Source organism: Rhinatrema bivittatum, chromosome 5, assembly GCF_901001135.1.
Source record: "Rhinatrema bivittatum chromosome 5, aRhiBiv1.1, whole genome shotgun sequence".
In the NCBI taxonomy this organism is placed as follows: domain Eukaryota; kingdom Metazoa; phylum Chordata; class Amphibia; order Gymnophiona; family Rhinatrematidae; genus Rhinatrema; species Rhinatrema bivittatum.
The window spans coordinates 210,936,636-210,955,473 of record NC_042619.1 but is presented as its reverse complement, the minus strand read 5'-3'; the positions used below and the strand labels follow the sequence as shown (position 1 = coordinate 210,955,473).

Genomic DNA, 18,838 nt, shown 5'->3' with positions numbered 1-18,838 from the left:
CCAAAAATTAGCCGTACAAGCACTGGGGATATTCAAGATAGGCATTCAGCTGAATAACTTATCTGGCTAAATGCCCTTGAATATTAGCCTCAAAGTCACTTCATGGCTATAAAGTGGGACATACTTCTACATATGAGGTGTTTCATCAATATGCAAATGTTCAAGATCTTGTGTATTCTGTCAAAATGCATCTCATGGATATATAAGTTGCCAGGAAATTGTGTTTTCTGATAAGTTAAATAAAAGGTTTTTTTTAAAATTACCCATCTTACGGGCAGGTAAAATTCACTCATAAAAAGTAATTTTCAAAAGGATTTTCACACATAAAACTGGGGTTTTGAAAATTGCTAATTTTAAACATGTAATTCCTTTGAAAATTGTTACAATATACGCTACTTTTACGCATGCAACTCCTTTGAAAATCCACTTCATAGTGCCACTATACATGTAATTTTACCCACATTCCTGGAAGACCGGTCAGACCCCATGTCCGGGCGGTCAGATTAATGTGGGCCCAGGCCCACTCTCGGAGCGGGATGCAGTCGGGTGGGGGTGGGGGTGGGGGGAAGGGATTCGGCGCGAGACATCATTCAGGGCGAGAGTGAGCGCGTTGGGGGGGGGGGGGGGGGGGAGGAGAGGAGCGGGCGCGTAGGGGGAGCGTGGCGGTCGGGGATTGGGCCAAGAGGAGTCGGAGGGCATCGTGGTGGATGGGGATTGGTCAATGGGATTTTGAATCGCGGGGTAGCTAGGAGCGGGAGCGCGGTTTGTTAGTAAGGGGTGAGCGAGCAGAGCTGGTCGGCAGTTTCGTTCGACCCTCCCACCCACCCTTTGTTCTATTTGTTCTGTATTTGGGGGAAGTCGGGGTTGTTGGTTGTCGCAGCTGGGGGGGAATGGCGGTTGGCCCGAGCCTTAACAGCTATTTTATTGGTTATGTTAAATGGATTTTGGTAACAAGCAAGCGGTGGTTGACAACAGGGGGCTGGTTGTCAGGGATAGGCTCCTTGCCGGAAAGTGGCGGGGGCCGCTTGGCCAGACTCCTTGCAGGTTGGCGGCGGGGTTCCACCCAGGTTGGCTCCTTGCAGGTGAGTGGCGGGAGTCAGATCCTGGCGTGTGGGGGGGCCATAAGAGCAAGCGGAGAATGTTGGTTAAGCTATCCTGCCGGAAGGTGGCGGATAGTTCGGGGGGGGGGGGGGGGGTTTGCAATACTGAAATTCATGATGTTCTTGTTAATTGTGTAATGGAGGCTCAGGCCACTTTGTGATTAAAGCTGCGGCCTTGTTTTACCGAAATTAATGTCTCTGTAATTATTTGATTGTAAGGGGGTGGTTGCGAGTGAGTGAGGTCCTGGATGTCCACATTATGGGAGCAGGGTTGGAGAGGGATTTGCACAAGTGCCCTTACCTTTGAGTTTTCAGAAGTACCAGTATGGGCCAAATTTTAAAAGGTGCACTCGGGCATAGATTTGTTCATGCAACCCAGCACAAACAAATCTACACCCGATTTTATAACTTGCGACCGCCGAAAATACTGCTTTTCTGTACTTCCTCAGACTTACTATTGTGGCGATATTAATTCGGAGGAACAAAAAGGAGAACCTTTTAAAAAAAAATTTTTTTTAAAGCGTGCCGGTGGTCAGATTAGGAAAAGGGACACTTTTCCTAACCCACTGACAGCCTCCTCTCCTGGGCACCCACTGCCAAAGAAGCATTAAGGGCACACAATTTCCCCCTAGCACCTCCTTTTTACCATGGCAGCCAATTTAAATATTAAATCGGGCACCCCAGAGAGGTTGAACAGTGCACTATTATGAGTGCCTGTTTTCCCTGTGCCGATATTGCATCGGCCTGTATGTGAAGTAACACAAACCCTTACAAAAATTAAATTAAAAAACACCTAGAACCTTGCCATGACATACCATACCATAACAGCAGTAATTCTCAGGACCCAAACAGTAGCAACCTTATATATGAAAAGGCAGCAAGGCAAACATTACACTAGGCCCTAGAATATTAATACACCACCTACTGGGCAAGCAAGCTGGACTGCTACAAATCCCTACAGAAAACAACATGCTAGCCGAATGTACACCTCTGTCACACATGCGCATTACAGACAGTCCCTTACCTAATACAGAATAGGGGATGACAAATTAGAAATAGAAATATGCAGGCAAGACTGAAAGACTGAGAAACCAGACTCTGAACAGTGGAGTACCGAAGAAAAAGCAAAATACAAATATGTAAGAAATGCACATTACCAAAGATGGCATGTTCCAATTGCTGAAAGTCAAAATAATTTTTTTTCCTTTCCTTTCTTATCTGATCTTATTTTTCTAATCAGTTGGTCCCAGTCTCCTTTTTCCCCTTGTCTTTGTTTTACTAATTCCTTTTTCAAGGACTCTTTTATTCTGTTTATTTTCTCTTCTCTTGTCTTCTTTCCTTCCTTCCCACATACATTCACAAGCTCTCTCTCACACAGGCTCCCACTCTTGCATGCTTTCTCTCAGACACACACAGGCTCATACTCCCACACACACTCTCGTATGCAGGCTCTCACTTTCACATGCTGTCTCTTACTTGCAGATTCCCACTCGTACACACACACATATACACAGGCTCTCATTCTTACATGTTCTTTCTCACATGCAGGCTTCTACTCTTACATGCTCTCTTTCTCACACACACACAGACTCTCACATCCATATGCTCTCAATCTCACAAACATACCCTTATGACACATGCGCTCAGAACACAGGCTCCTCATTCCATGTTCTCACTCTCTCATACAGACACACAGGCTTCTTCCCTGAAGACTGTGCAATTTAACCAATTCGCCGTTGTGGTTCACTTCAACAACTGATAAATCAGTTCATTCACACAGTCATTCTCAGATTCATTAGGAAACAAAGCTACAATAGTAATTTTTAATATTGTTTTCTTGAATTTTATTGCTGTGTAATATTGTTAATTAAAAGTAAACAGTTTTCAGTTTGATGAAATGCTTCAATTTTGCTTTGGTGTATTCTCAAACTGTTTGATACAGGGCTCTGCCAAAAACTTCAGGACATCTTTGCTTTGTATACCAAATGTTATAGAATAAATAACCTGTACCTTTTAACCTGGATAATATGAAGTTGTTTCAATTGATATTGAACTGTAGGCTTTTTTTCACCCACAAATTAATTATTTTCTTTCCTTACCTTGTAATGAGATGTTCTGTTACAGGAGAAACAAAAATGCATTAAATATAATAAATAGAAATGAGATCAAACGAATTAACAATTATTTGAGGTCATTGTGGAAATGCTCCTTTAAAAGTGCTCTGTGAGGAGACATTAAACAGTAGATTAATGATTTCTTAATTAAAATCCTTAGTTTATATCCTACCAAAGAGTGTTGAGAAAGGTTTCTTTAATCGGTGTAGAAAATGATTTCTGCAGGGCGGCAGCTGCTGCTGTATTGCCAGAAACAATCTCTCCGTGCTTGCATTTTGTTCATGTCTGCATACACACGTGCATGAAACACCTTCTGCTCTGCACACCTCCCTTGGCGCAGTTACAGTGTGAGTGGTCAAACCATCCAAAGCAGGATCAAGAGATAGTGTTTGTACTTTGAATAAGTCAAGGACTCATTTCTAAATCTGAAAACCCCAAAGTCATGTGAACAGCAGACATTTCCAGCTTTGTTGCCAGGATCTGTACGTGCTTCTTATTTATTGGAAACATTGCAAAATGACAGACAGAACCTGGCTGAAGTCACATCTCATTAAAGATGCAAATTGGCAAGGAAGAATCGAGACCATCTTTCTCATCTATTAACAGAGATAGCTAATCGTTCTCTTGTTTCAGGTTAATCATTTGTACTCTGTTTTCTAAACTTGTAACTATCTTAGCTGATATTTCTTACCTTCTTCCTAATTAGATGGTTTATTTTTTGAGTAATGTTACCCATGTTGTTTGTTATTTTAGCTGAATTCTATGCTACCATGACTGACAGCCTGTAGCCTGCACTGGAGTCTAGTACTGCTACATGTCCATTGTCTTTATTCATACTGGAAAAGGGATATCCAGAGCGGTCTTGTAATGCCATGGAGGCACATCAATGTCCCAGAGGCAGCTTATGTATTGATGCTATGTAGATGCATCCGTGATGTGGCATTTGACCGGGTCATCAATGCCCAGGAAATGCATTATCAGGTGCATTGCATATTGAGGCATACAAGTCAATGATCATGCTAATGTTTAGATATGAAACTGCATTTCTGTGGTTTCTAAATACTTTGACTATCAAGGGTTCTGAAACCTGACTTACTCCTTGACTCATTTGGGCCTTGGTAATGAGGGTGGAGTGCACAAAAGTGATAGCAGAATTTAGTAAAGTATGGATCAAGTAAAGAAGATCCTCATTTGTAGACACGTCAGATTTAAGACAGTGATCATGTAAGGTTTGTAGTATTGCAGCAGATAGGAAGAATGGGCAAGCAGAGTGGGGAATGTGATCTTTATGCAGTACATTTTCAAAGTTTTAATCAATTTTCTATGCTGGTAAAAAGGGGTTGCATGTATAGAATGGCTGATTCTTTAGCTGGCTAAAGTACATACATATTTTCACAACATTTACCTTTATCCGCAGTAAAAGGAGGCATTCACAGGAGTGTAACTTCAATGGGAGAGAAAACTATGGGGCAGATTCTCAAAGGGGCACGTGCGTAAGATACGCGCGTAACCCCTGAAAACCTGCCCCAAGTTCCCCTGCGCGCCTATCTTGCATAGGCTCGGTGGCACACACAAGCCCCGGGACGCGCGTATGTCCCGGGGCTTCGAATAAGGGGCTTGCCGGGGGCATGTCCGAGGGCGTGGCAGCGGGCCGTGGGTGGTCCGTGGGCGGAGCCGGAGGCATGAGGGCGGTCCGGGGGCAGGGCCTCGGAAGGAAAGGAGGCAGGCTGCTCGGTTTGGCACGCGCAGGTTGCACAATTGTGCACTCCCCTGCGCTGACCCTGGATTTTATAACATGTGCGCGGCAAATCTGTGCCCTCGCGTAAGTTTAAAGATTTGCCCCTACATGTACACATAGGGAGGGCAGTTTTCAAAGCCATTTCCATTAGACAGTGCTGGGGAGCAGCTGGCTGTCGTGGTACATGTGAGCACCAACGACATAGGAAAATGTGGGAGGGAGGTTCTGGAAGCCAAATTTAGACTCTTAGGTAGAAAGCTTAAATCTAGAACCTCCAGGATAGCATTCTCTGAAATGCTCCCTGTTCCACGCGCAGGTCCCCAGAGGCAGGCAGAGGTCTGGAGTCTCAATGAGTGGATGAGACGATGGTGCAAGGAAGAGGGATTAAGTTTTGTAAGGAACTGGGGAACCTTTTGGAAAAGGGGGAGTCTCTTCCGAAGGGATGGGCTCCACCTTAACCAGGGTGGAACCAGACTGCTGGCGCTAACCTTTAAAAAGGAGATAGATCAGCTTTTAAACTAGAACAAAGGGGAAAGCCGACAGTCGCTCAGCAGCGCATGGTTCGGAGAGAGGTATCTTCAAAGGATACTAATGATGCATTAGAATTAGGGCATCCTGACAGTGAGGTTCCAATAATTAGAAAAATAGTCCAAGTGCCTGTAACTAAAAACTCACCTGAGCTAAAAAATTCTAACTAATCTCTATCAATTAAAAAACAGAATGAAAATACAAACAAAAAATAAACTTTGAAATGTTTGTATGCTAATGCCAGGAGTCTAAGAAGTAAGATGGGAGAATTAGAATGTATAGCAGTGAATGATGACATAGACTTAATTGGCATCTCAGAGACATGGAGGAAGGAGGATAACCAATGGGACAATGCTATACCGGGGTACAAGTTATATCACAATGATAGAGAGAAGCACCCGGGAGGCGGTGTGGCACTTTATGTCCAAGATGACATAGAGTCCAACAGGATAAACATCCTGCATGAGACTAAATGCAGAATTGAATCTTTATGGGTAGAAATCCCTTGTGTGTCGGGGAAAACTATAGTGATAGGAGTATACTACCGTCCACCTGGTCAAGATGGTGAGACTGACAGTGAAATGCTAAGAGAGATTAGGAAGCTATCCAATTTGGTAGTGCGGTAATAATGGGAGATTTCAATTACCCCAATATTGACTGGGTAAATATATCATCGGTACATGCTAGAGATATAAAGTTCCTGGATGGAATAAATGACATTTTTATGGAGCAATTGATTCAGGAACCGACAAGAGAGGGAACAATTTTAGATCTAATTCTCAGTGGAGCACAGGATTTGGTGAGAGAGGTAACGGTGGTGAGGCCGCTTAGCAATAGTGATCATAATATGATGAAATTTGAATTAATGACTGGAAGGGGGACAGTAAGCAAATCCACGGCTCTCATGCTAAACCTTCAAAAGGGAAACTTTGATAAAATGAGAAAAATTGTTAGAAAAAAACTGAAAGGAGCAGCTACAAATGTAAAAAGTGTGCAAGAGGCGTGGTTATTGTTAAAAAATACCATCCTAGAAGCACAGTCCAGATGTATTCCACACATTAAAAAAGATGGAAAGAAGGCAAAACGATTACCAGCATGCTTAAAAGGGAAAGTGAAAGAAGCTATTTTAGCCAAAAAATCTTCATTCAAAAACTGGAAGAAGGATCCAACAGAAGAAAATAGGATAATGCATAAGCGTTGGCAAGTTAAATGTAAGACATTGATAAGACAGGCAAAGAGAGAATTTGAAAAGAATTTGGCCGTAGGGGCAAAAACTCACAGTAAAAACTTTTTAAAATATATCCGAAGCAGAAAGTCTGTGAGGGAGTCAGTTGGACCGTTAGATGATCGAGGGGTTAAAGGGGCATGGAAAGATTAAATGATTTCTTTGCTTGGTGTTTACTGAAATGGATGTTGGGGAGGTACCCTTACTGGAGAAGATTTTCATGGGTAATGATTCAGATGGACTGAACCAAATCACGGTGAATCTAGAAGATGTGGTAGGCCTGATTGACAAACTGAAGAGTAGTAAATCACCTGGACTGGATGGTATACACCCCAGAGTTCTGAAGGAACTAAAAAATGAAATTTCAGACCTATTAGTAAAAATTTGTAACCTATCATTAAAATCATCCATTGTACCTGAAGACTGGAGGATAGCTAATGTAACCCCAATATTTAAAAACGGCTCCAGGTTGCCATGAAGAAAGAAGAGATTTGAGGCTGAGAGGGCGTATGTAAGGGGGTTGAGGTTTGTACCTCCCTTAACCGAGCCTTTCTTTTTGAATGAGGCATTACTTATTAATAACCAATCATTCAAACTCTTTTCCTACATGAATCTCTGAATTTAGTTACAATTCCCTGGAAAGGGGGGGCATGAGGAGAGAGATAAATAAGCCGGTGGAAGGAGCCGCAGTAGATGTAACTTCTGAGTGAGAAGCAAGTCTACAGGCTGAAGCCATCTCATTAAGTCCCGGTGCTCCTATGACTCCCTCCCCACCTTGTATAAATGTAGAAAATCTTTCTGGCCCTCTCATTTTAGATGAGGGTATTGAAGATACAAGGAAAAATATGGAAGTACTGGTAAGGAATGGAGAACCCCCCACAGGGGATAAGGAAGATACCAGGGCAGAACTTGAGATAATATTACAACCAAAATCTTCAGAGATTACCATGGACACGCTTTGGTCTGCGATTAAGTCCCTGGAACAGGCAATAATAAAATTAACTTTGAATACTAATATTTTTCAACAGAGAATATTAAAAGTAGAAAATGTAACTTCTATTTGTAAAAATAAAATAGCCTCAGTTGAAGATAGGCTGGGAAAAGTGGAAAAGATACAAAAAACAACGGTTAAATCTGAAGTGGTAAATGAAAAAAAAATTAGAATTTCTTGAAAACTCACTACGATATTCTAATCTTAGGGTATTAAATTTTCCCATGCAGAATTTAATCTCAGCTCTTGAAATGTTTAAATATTATATGTAATTTGTATTAAAAATACCTCAACAAACGTTACCTGCCTTAGCTAAGGCTTATTATATACCTATTAAAAACAGGAAAGATCAATTGGGGAATGTACAAATTGAGGAGCCAATAAATTTGACTGAGGTTATAGAGTCATCTATTGATACAGATATACCTACTAGGAGTACACTTTTGGTATCCTTTTTGTTTTCAACAGAGAGGGATACTGTGCTCCAGTTATTTCTCAGGCATCGTACTGAGAAGTTTCACGGACAACAAGTATGGATTTATCCTGACCTCTCGAGAACTACTGAATTAAAAAGGAAAGAGTTTCTAAAGTTAAAATCTGAAATTCTTTCAAGGGGGGCCACATTTATATTAAAATATCCCTGCAGATGTGAATTAAAATATTTGGAACAAAAATACGTATTCCATGAAGTATCTACGGTAAATTGCAATCTTTCCTGGTTTCTCACCCCCCAAATGTGGGAAATGTTTCATAGGGCAATAATTAATGGTCTATGTTGCATCTCTGATTGTAATGAGAAAAATATTGATTACTTAAATCGCTCATGTTAAATTTTTTTCCCTGGATTTTCTTTGAGAAAATACAGAAAATGAGAAGTATTATTTCCTTTGTATCCTTACAATTATAATTATATGGAAATCATAGTCTGTATACAGTTAGGGGCGGATTTTAAAAGGAGCGCGAATAGGCCTACTTTTGTTTGCGCTCCAGGCGCAAACAAAAGTACGCTGGATTTTAGTACATACGCGCGGAGCCGCGCGTATCTACTAAAAAACCTGGATCGGCGCGCGCAAGGCTATCGATTTTGTATAGCCGGCGTGCGCCGAGCCGCGCAGCCTACCCCCGTTCCCTCCGAGGCCGCTCCAAAATCGGAGCGGCCTCGGAGGGAATCCTCTAACACCCTCCCCTCACCTTCCCCTTCCTTCCTCTACCTAACCCACCCGCCCGGCCCTGTCTATACCCCCCCCTTACTTTTGTTGGGGGATTTACGCCTCCCGGAGGGAGGCGTAAATCCTCGCGCACCAGCGGGCCTCCTGCGCGCCGGGCCGCGACCTGGGGGCGGGTACGGAGGGCGCGGCCACGCCCCCAGACCGCCCCGGGCCGTAGCCACGCCCCCGTACCCGCCCCCAAAACGCTGCCGACACGCCCCGAAAATGCCGCGACGACCGGGACCGCCCCCGACACGCCCCCCTCGGAGAACCCCGGGACTTACGCGAGTCCCGGGGCTCTGCGCGCGCCGGTAGGCCTATGTAAAATAGGCTTACCGGCGCGCAGGGCCCTGCTCGCCTAAATCCGCCCGGTTTTGGGCAGATTTAGGCGAGCAGGGCTCTGAAAATCCGCCCCTTAATGTTATATTAAGGCATGTTCTTTATTAAAAATTCATAAAAAAAATTAAAAAAAAAAAAGGGCTCCAGGGGCGATCCGGGAAACTACAGACTGGTTAGCCTGACTTCAGTGCCAGGAAAAATAGTGGAAAGTGTTCCTGCATGAGACTAAATACAAAATTGAATCTTTATGGGTAGAAATCCCTTGTATGTCGGGGAAGACTATAGTGGTAGGAGTATACTACCATCCACCTGGTCAAGATGGTGAGACGAACAGTGAAATGCTAAGAGAAATTAGGGAAGCTAACCAAATAGGTAGTGCAGTAATAATGGGAGACTTCAATTACCCCAGTATTGACTGGGTAAATGTATCATTGGGACCCGCTAGAGAGATAACGTTCCTGGATGGAATAAATGATAGCTTTATGGAGCAATTGGTTCAGGAACCAACGAGAGAGGGAGCAATTTTAGATCTAATTCTCAGTGGAGCATAGGACTTGGTGAGAGAGGTAACGGTGGTGGGGCCGCTTGGTAATAGTGATCATAATATGATCAAATTTGATTTAATGACTGGAAGAGGAACAGTGTGCAAATCCAAGGCTCTCGTGCTAAACTTTCAAAAGGAAAACTTTGATAAAATGAGAAAAATTGTTAGAAAAAAACTGAAAGGAGCAGCTACAAAAGTAAAAATTGTCCAAGAGGCGTGGTCATTGTTAAAAAATGCCATTCTAGAAGCACAGTCCAGATGTATTCCACACATTAAGAAAGGTGGAAAGAAGGCAAAATGATTACCGGCATGGTTAAAAGGGGAGGTGAAAGAAGCTATTTTAGCAAAAAGATCTTCATTCAAAAATTGGAAGAAGGATCCAACAGAAGAAAATAGGATAAAGCATAAACGTTGGCATTGATAAGATAGGCTAAGAGAGAATTTGAAAAGAAGTTGGCCGTAGAGGCAAAAACTCACAGGAAAACCTTTTAAAAATATATCCGAAGCAGAAAGCCTGTGAGGGAGTCAGTTGGACCATTAGATGATCGAGGGGTTAAAGGGGCACTTAGAGAAGATAAGGCCATCGCAGAAAGATTAAATGATTTCTTTGCTTCGGTGTTTACTGAAGAGGATGTTGGGGAGGTACCCGTAATGGAGAAGATTTTCATGGGTAATGATTCAGATGGACTTAATCAGTCACAGCTCAGAAGATGTGGTAGACCTGATTGACAAACTGAAGAGTAGTAAATCACCTGGACAGGATGGTATACACCCCAGAGTTCTGAAGGAACTAAAAAATGAAATTTCAGACCTATTAGTAAAAATTTGTAACCTATCATTAAAATCATCCATTGTACCTGAAGACTGGAGGATAGCTAATGTAAAAGTCATGGGATAGGTGGCAATGTCCTTTTGTGGATTACAAACTGGCTAAAAGACAGGAAACAGAGAGTAGGATTAAATGGACAATTTTCTCAGTGGACAGTGGAGTGCCTCAGGGATCTGTATTGGGACCCTTACTTTTCAATGTATTTATAAATGATCTGGAAAGAAATACGACGAGTGAGATAATCAAATTTGCAGATGACACAAAATTGTTCAGAGTAGTTAAATCACAAGCAGATTGCGATAAATTGCAGGAAGACCTTGTGAGACTGGAAAATTGGGCATCCAAATGGCAGATGAAATGTAATGTGGCTAAGTGCAAGGTGATGCATATAGGGAAAACAACCCCATGCTATAGTTACACAATGTTAGGTTCCATATTAGGTGGTACCACCCAAGAAAGAGATCTAGGCGTCATAGTGGATAACACATTGAAATTGTCGGTTCAGTGTGCTGCGGCAGTCAAAAAAGCAAACAGAATGTTGGTAATTATTAGAAAGGAAATGGTGAATAAAACAGAAAATATCATAATGCCTCTGTATCGCTCCATGGTGAGACCGCACCTCGAATACTGTGTACAATTCTGGTCGTCACATCTCAAAAAAGGTATCATTGCAATGGAGAAGGTACAGAGGAGGGCTACCAAAATGTTAAGGGGAATGGAACAGCTCCCCTATGAGGAAAGACTAAAGAGGTTAGGACTTTTCAGCTTGGAGAAGAGACGGCTGAGGGGGGATATGATAGAGATGTTTAAAAGCATGAGAGGTCTAGAACGGGTAGATGTGAATCGGTTATTTACTCTTTCGGATAGTAGAAAGACTAGGGGGCACTCCATGAAGTTAGCATGGGGCACATTTAAAACTAATCGAAGAAAGTTTTTTTTTACTCAATGTACAATTAAACTCTGGAATTTGTTGCCAGAGGATGTGGTTAGTGCAGTTGGTATAGCTGCGTTTAAAAAAAGGATTGGATAAGTTCTTGGAGGAGAAGTCCATTACCTGCTATTAAGTTCACTTAGAGAATAGCCACTGCCATTAGCAATGGTAACATGGAATAGACTTAGTTTTTGGGTACTTGCCAGGTTCTTATGGCCTGGATTGGCCACTGTTGGAAACAGGATGCTGGGCTTGATGGACCCTTGGTCTGACCCAGTATGGCATTTTCTTATGTTCTTATGTTCAATTCATAATTCATTCATGTTATTGCAGTTCAGTATTGATGTAGTGATGTGTTGAAATAAAGCTGCATTCTGAATAATTCTTTAGGAAAATTCCTTCTATCTCTATTCAGTAATCATTATAAGATCCACAGGAAGGCAGGCCATGGCAGGATGGTGGCTTGCTTTGCCAGTAAACGATTTGAAACTCTTCTGGTTTCATATTTGTTTCCTAGAAAACGTCTCAACATTTGATATAACAGCAGGAAACCATTATCCTGCCACAACCTCTTTTTCCTTTGACACTTTTAATTTTAACTCAGTTTAAAGATTATAATCTAACTGGATCATGAGTGCATAAATTGATATATTCAGATTTTGCAGCTATATTCTGTCTTTTGAAGTCTCTAGAAATCCTTGCTTGCAATAAAAAAAATCAATGAGAAAATGTGATGATATTGTATGAACTGAATGCTGTAGTTTAAACAATGCAGCTAAACCATAATTGTATAATAAATGGAAGTCTAGCAAACCTTTTCCACTTTTGTAGATTACTAATGAAAAGTGTGAAAAGACACATGGCTATTTTCAAGTAATTAGCACAAAGCAGTGGTTGTATAAATTACATTCACATACACATACCCACGTAGATTTTGAATTTTTAATCTTTGCAAGCAATTTCTTCCTGTCAGAGTATAGTCACAGAGAAAATGCACTTCTGCTAATAATGTAATTTCTATTCTGAAGTAACAACCACACATGTATCTTGAATACCATTTACAGATGAGCAAAATAATAAACTACTTTGGTAAATGAGCTGTATGATATTAACAATGCAATGTCTAGTGAATTAAGACATGCAAAATATTTCTCAGCTCAGAAATTAGGATCTGAACTAATGAACTGTAGTAGTTTGAATCATAGAGCTCATATAAAACAAACAAAATGACTGTTTCAGCTGGGTTATGTGCACAAACCACATTGCACTAACACCATGCTATTGCAGACTTGTTTCTAAAAGGTCCTTCATATCTGTGTTTGAATGTGGGTTGAAAAGTAAGACAACCCTCTAAAGAGACCAGGAATCTTAGAAGATAGTGAGGCATTGCATGCTGACTGAGTTTGTAGTTCTTGAGGTATTAATTGCAGCCTAATTGGAAGTGAAAATAAAAGAAGTTTGCTAAGTCCAGTTCAGGCTGCAGAAGTTGGTGCTTCATTATTTGGCAAATTCTACATTTGTAAGTTTTGACCCAGGAAGAACTAGCTTGGACTGCCGCATTCCAGGTTTCTGATTATCATTTCACTCAGGGAAACCTCCTATATTTGATTAAAAATTCTGCAAGGAAAGAAATGAGGACTGTATTTTACTTATTCATCAACCTATATTCCTTTCCTGGACCTGATTCTTGCTTCTTAATTTGGCAAAGTTTTAAGATTACAGGGGGAGGCAATACTCATACCTCTCAGAAAGGAATCCTGGTCATCTCTTTGTAGCAACCTCTACTGGCTGGTTCATGAGCAATCTTTGACCAACTAGATACTAGGAATGAACATAGTAAAGCAAAATTCGAGCAGCATTTGGATAAACTCCACCTGTAAACAATAATCTGTGATTGTGAAGCAGCACTGTTTTGTGTGCTGTACAGTTCAAGTTGTAGAGATTGAATGCTGTGCCAAGCAGTCATGATAAAGACTTTCGACTTTAGTTTTAGATTGCTCATGTTCAGTTAGATTATGAGAGTTGATTCTAAAAGTCCTGTGGAAATTAAGCTTAATGAATGGTTTTGTGATGCCTGTTGTATAAATGATCTCTCACTTTTTTGTCAGGTGATTCAGATGGCTGCCTTCCTCAGTTCTTCTGCTCAGTCCGCTCCTTGTACCTGCAATCAAAAACTCCTACTCCTTTGAGAGTCTGTTTTCTTCCTTTTGCTCTAGGCATTCGCTACTGCTCCATCCTTTTGCTCAATGAAGAGGTAAGAAAAAAAACAATTGGGGTAATTTTCAAAAGCATTTGCGTGCATAAATGGGTTTCTAGAAAATTACCCCAGGTGTTGTACATGGCAAGGGATGCACTGACGCCATTTTGCACATACTTTTCTGCAAAGAAATGTTCCTGGGGTGGAGCTGGGAGATGGAAATCACTTATATGTGTACTTTCAATTTTCAAAACTAAGTGCATAAATGTTTGCATGGACATTTACGGCTGCTCTCTAGCAGGCATAAATGTGTGTGATTGTGCCATGCTAAGGCATGCACGGTCCTGTTATTTGACAAAGTGGACTTAAGCACAGAATTAGGCTGAAGTCCAAATGTACTTTGTACTTGCAGAAATTTGCACCTGCTTTTTTTCTCTGGATGCTTTTTCCGGGCAAAACAACATACATAGTTTTGCAAATAAATGAATACAATGAATAAATAAAATACAGTCCAAAACTACACTGGTTTATTTATTTTATTTTTATTTTATTTAAAACTTTTATATACCATTGTTCTGTATTCTATCACAATGGTTTACATAAAATGTAATTAGAAGATATAAAATACAATACAATATGAAATAAGAGAGGTTACAAAAAAACCCTAAAAACATAACAATAAAAGTATCAAATTAATAAAACTAAAAACATAATAATCAAATTAATAACAATCGAAAGTCTAGTAAAATCAATTTAAGATAAATAAAAATAAACAAAAGGAGTAAAACAAATAAAAATAAGCAACCTGCCTCCTTTCTCGCATAAATGTGAGGCATATCATTAGGAAATGGTTCAAAACTCGCCTTCCCTGACGTAACCCTACACCCTATTAATGCCTCTGCGATATGTGTGTACTTTCACTCACACAGAGGGTGAGCAGTTTTCAAGATACTCATTTCTGTAAAGTTTGATTATTGTTCCCAGAGTTGTACAGTTGGGATCATCGCTTCCCACTTTATCTGCTGTCATGTAGTGTGTTACAGTGTTACTATGTGTGACTGCATAAAGGAGCATGCACCCAGCTCAGCTGTACATTATATTTCTTTATTTTATGCTGAAGAACTGCTTGCAGGATAATATCTTTTACCAGATGGCTTTATACATTTTAGAATTGCTTTTTACATTTTTTGTCATTAAGTTAAAGGCAAATTTGGGTTTCCAGATGAGCTACTCATTGTCATTATCGTCCTTTCTGCTTGCAATGATAAATGGGTTCTACTGCCTCTTTTTTTTCTCTTTCAGCAAGAAAACCCCTTTGTCTAATTTGGAATTTTAAGTCACATTTTAAAATAATTGATGAAATTGATAGAAGATTAGAATCTGTAGGTCTCTTGCAGAAGGCAGTTGTTTCCCTAGAATAATTCTTAAATATACAAAGTAAACTTAATTTCTAATATTTCTTTGGCTCTGTTGCTCAAAATATAGGATGTTACTCTGAACTCAAATCTATCATTTCTTCTTTATAAAATGAATCAGTTCATTTAGCATGTGTTGTATCACTGTCACATATATTAAGTTTGAAGTCTGGACCTACCAGATCCTTTAAGCCCCTTAGAGATTATTATTTAATCGCAGTCCAATAGCTTTCTCTTCCTAGAATCTGTCCTTATAATACATACTTCAGTTAGGCAGGATGCAGTATCTGCTCCCCTCCACATGGCTTGAGTTACCAAGTGCCAAGGGAATTGGGTTAACACCCCACTATCCTATTGCTTTAGTATTTGAAAAGCATGCATAGCCCAATTCCCTTTTCTAAGGCAGGTAGGGAGAAACATAGGAGCTGTGGGAAATGTGTTCTTGTAGACACAGAGAGTTAATGAGGTAGTGTTGTACCCTAGGTTTACCTTTCTGTAGATTGGTTTTTATACAAAGATTTCAGATGACTAGTAAGCATTACTAAGGTAGGTTTAGGCAATCTTAGGCCTAATTCCTAATGAAAAGATAAATATATTTTGATAAATAATCAGCAGTGTATTTTTCTGTTGTGTTTTCAAGATTATTCAAATGTTGTGAAGTTACAATGAAAGAATCCTTTCAGGCATCAGCAAAATGTGTTACTGAAAGACAAAGGAGAGAATACGATTAATTCTTTTCAATGCTAATATTACAGCTTTGGCAGTAATCTGTGTCTCCAGTGACTTCAGTGGAGCTTATCCTGAAGTTGCTGCCTGATGCCACAGAATGTCTGTGGGCTTAGTGACTGCTCAATCCCTGTCTTCTCCCTTTCCCTACCCTTAGCTTGATTTCTGGACTTCTTTCATCTCTCTCTCTCTCTCTCTCTTCCTCTAGCTTGATCCCCTGACAAAGCCCTCTTTCTACTTCCACCACCAGCTTGATACCTGAATCAGCCTTCTCTCTTTCTCTCCTTTCTCACCTAGCTCTATTCCCAAGTCCTCTTTCTCTCCTTCTTGTCAGGGTTCATCCAGTTGCTAGTGGCAGGTTCAGGGAGAGACATACCTGAGGAGGAAGGATGATTGGATGAAGGTTGAGACGAGGCCAGTAAAACCAGGTCTAGCTTGAGATATATCTCGGCATCATCTGTAAAGTGGAGCAGGCTCAGGTTTGGGAACCCAGGAGAGAGGCATGGAACAGAAACGCTGCAGCAGGATTGCAGGGTTGTGTGCAGAGCAGAAAACCTAGAGCAAGGGCTGCAGAGCAGGAACATTGGAGCAAGGAATAAGGCCAGATGAAAAGAGGTTTCAGAGGATGTATCTCAGGAGACTGTTGTATCAGGTACGTCTCTGTTGCTCTCTTATATGCTAACATCAATCAAGACACACCCTATGCTGGACCAATGAGGCTCCTTAGGTCATATCTAAGTCCTTGGACTTTCCATGACTCTGCATTTCTTATGGTTCTTCTGCAGCTTTCCAGCTTCTGCCCAGTAGGATCACCAGTTCAAAACCATGGGGTGCCTGCTGGCGCCTAACACTTCCTTACTTTCCTTCAGATTCCTCTTCCTCCTCCTGCCCCTTCCTTTCCTCCCTCCCTCCAGCTCAATTCCCAGACCTCTATAGAAACATAGAAATGACAGCAGAAGAAGACCAAACGGCCCATCCAGTCTGCCCAGCAAGCTTTCACACATAGGGGCGGATTTTCAAAGGCCCGCGTGCGTAAATCCTTCCGGATTTACGCGCGCAGGGCCCTCGCGTGCCTATTTTGCATAGGCCGCCGGCGCGCATAAAGCCCCGGGACGCGCGTAAGTCCCGGGCTTTTGTAAGGGGGCGTGTCGGGGGCGGGGCCTACTGACACAGCATTTCGAGGGCGGGCTGTGGCATTTCGGGGGCGGGCCCGGGGGCGTGGCGCCGGCCCGGGGGTGTGGTCGAGGCCTCCGGACCAGCCCCCGGGACCGGAGGACGGAGCGGGGCTGCCGGCCGACACGCGCAAAGTTACGCCTGCTGGAAGCAGGCGTAACTTTGCCGACAAAGGTAAGGGGGGGGTTAGATAGGGCCGGGGGGGTGGGTTAGGTAGGTGAAGGGAGGGGAAGGTGTGGGGAGGGCGAAGGAAAGTTCCCTCCGAGGCCGCTCCGAAATCGGAGCGGCCTTGGAGGGAACGGAGGCAGGCTGCGCGGCTTGGCGCGCGCAGGCTGCCGATTTTGCGCAGCCTTGCGCGCGCCGACCCCAGATTTTATAAGATACGCACGGCTACGCGCGTATCTTATAAAATCAGGCGTACTTTTGTTTGCGCCTGCTGCGCGAACAAAAGTACGCGCTCACGCAACTTTTTAAAATCTGCCCCTTATTTTTTTCATACTTAGCTGTTACTCTTGGCCCTTATAAGTAACGTTTTGGTTCTGTTTCCCTTCCACCCCCGCCATCGATATAGATAGCAGTGCTGGTGCTGCATCTAAGTGAAGTATCTAGCTAATTGTTTAGGGGTAGTAACCGCCGTAATAAGCAAGCTACTCCCATGCTTGTTTACCCAGCCTGTGCAATTCAGTCCTTGTTGGTTGTTGTCTGAATATAAATCATCTTTTCTTCATTCCCCCTGCCGTTGAAGCAGAGAGCTATACTGGATATGCATTGAAAGAGAAGTATCAGGCTTATTTGGTTTGGGGTAGTAACTGCCGTAACAAGCAAGCTACTCCCCTGCTTTTTTGTGGATGCAAATCCTTTTTTCCACATTTCCTCTTGCCGTGAAGCATAGAACAATGTTGGTGTCGCATTAACTGTGTGTATGTTTATTGAATAAGGATATTAATCTCCAGGTAGTAGCCGTCATTCCTGCAAGCTACCCCCATGCCTCTTCTCTTCATTCACATCCTCTAGACTTTATGGATCCACAGTGTTTATCCCACGCCCCTTTGAAATCCTTCACAGTTTTGGTCTTCACCACTTCTTCTATCCAACCTTCCTTTCATCCTATCATTTTAATCTCCTTTCCTTCTTCCTTAATCCCCTCCCTCAGCTCAATCCCCAATCCTGTTTCTCTCCTTTCTCTCCCTCTAGCTCGATTCCGTCATCTCTCTCCCTCCCTTCAACTCAATCTAGAGCCCTTTCTCTCTTTTTCTGGTAGACTTCATTAGCACCCACTAGGTTTTTTCCCCACCAGCTTAAATCCTCCTCTCCTCTTAGCTCTGCTGTTACAGCTAAGGGATAGATAGGAGGAATACTGCATTATTTCACAGGATAAATCTGAGAATTAAGACATTTTTCACATGCTCAGTATCGGTCAAATAGTTGGTCTGGACAGTTAAATGTTCTACTTCTCATTTTTAAGATTTTTGCTCCAAGCAAAACTCATTTTCATTTCTTATGAGCTCATTTTGTGAACTTGATTAATATCATCGAGCATGAAAATAAGATAAGTTATTAAATGACTTTATTGTACAGTATTTCACTAAGTAGGAAATTGCCATTCTGCTAACGTTCTTATTTTAATGTCTGACAAATGCCTATCCAGACAGCATGACTACTTTCTTCATTACGTTCAAAGGAAAATAAAGAAAAGATTAACTGAATGTATTTTTCTTTGTGACATTTTTTCTTTTGCATATTAATATGACTGTAGATCTAATAACATCTTATGGATTAT

At 41.7% G+C, this 18,838-nt stretch overlaps 1 protein-coding gene across 1 annotated transcript in view; it reads left to right on the top strand.

Annotated features, from left to right (window-relative positions):
• Positions 1-18,838, top strand: part of CFAP47 (cilia and flagella associated protein 47) — a 1,765,744-nt gene that overhangs the window by 856,262 nt on the left and 890,644 nt on the right. The window contains exon 42 of the mRNA XM_029603108.1: positions 13,656-13,801. Coding sequence (XP_029458968.1) covers positions 13,656-13,801 — 146 coding nt within the window. The remainder of the gene's footprint in view (positions 1-13,655; positions 13,802-18,838) is intronic.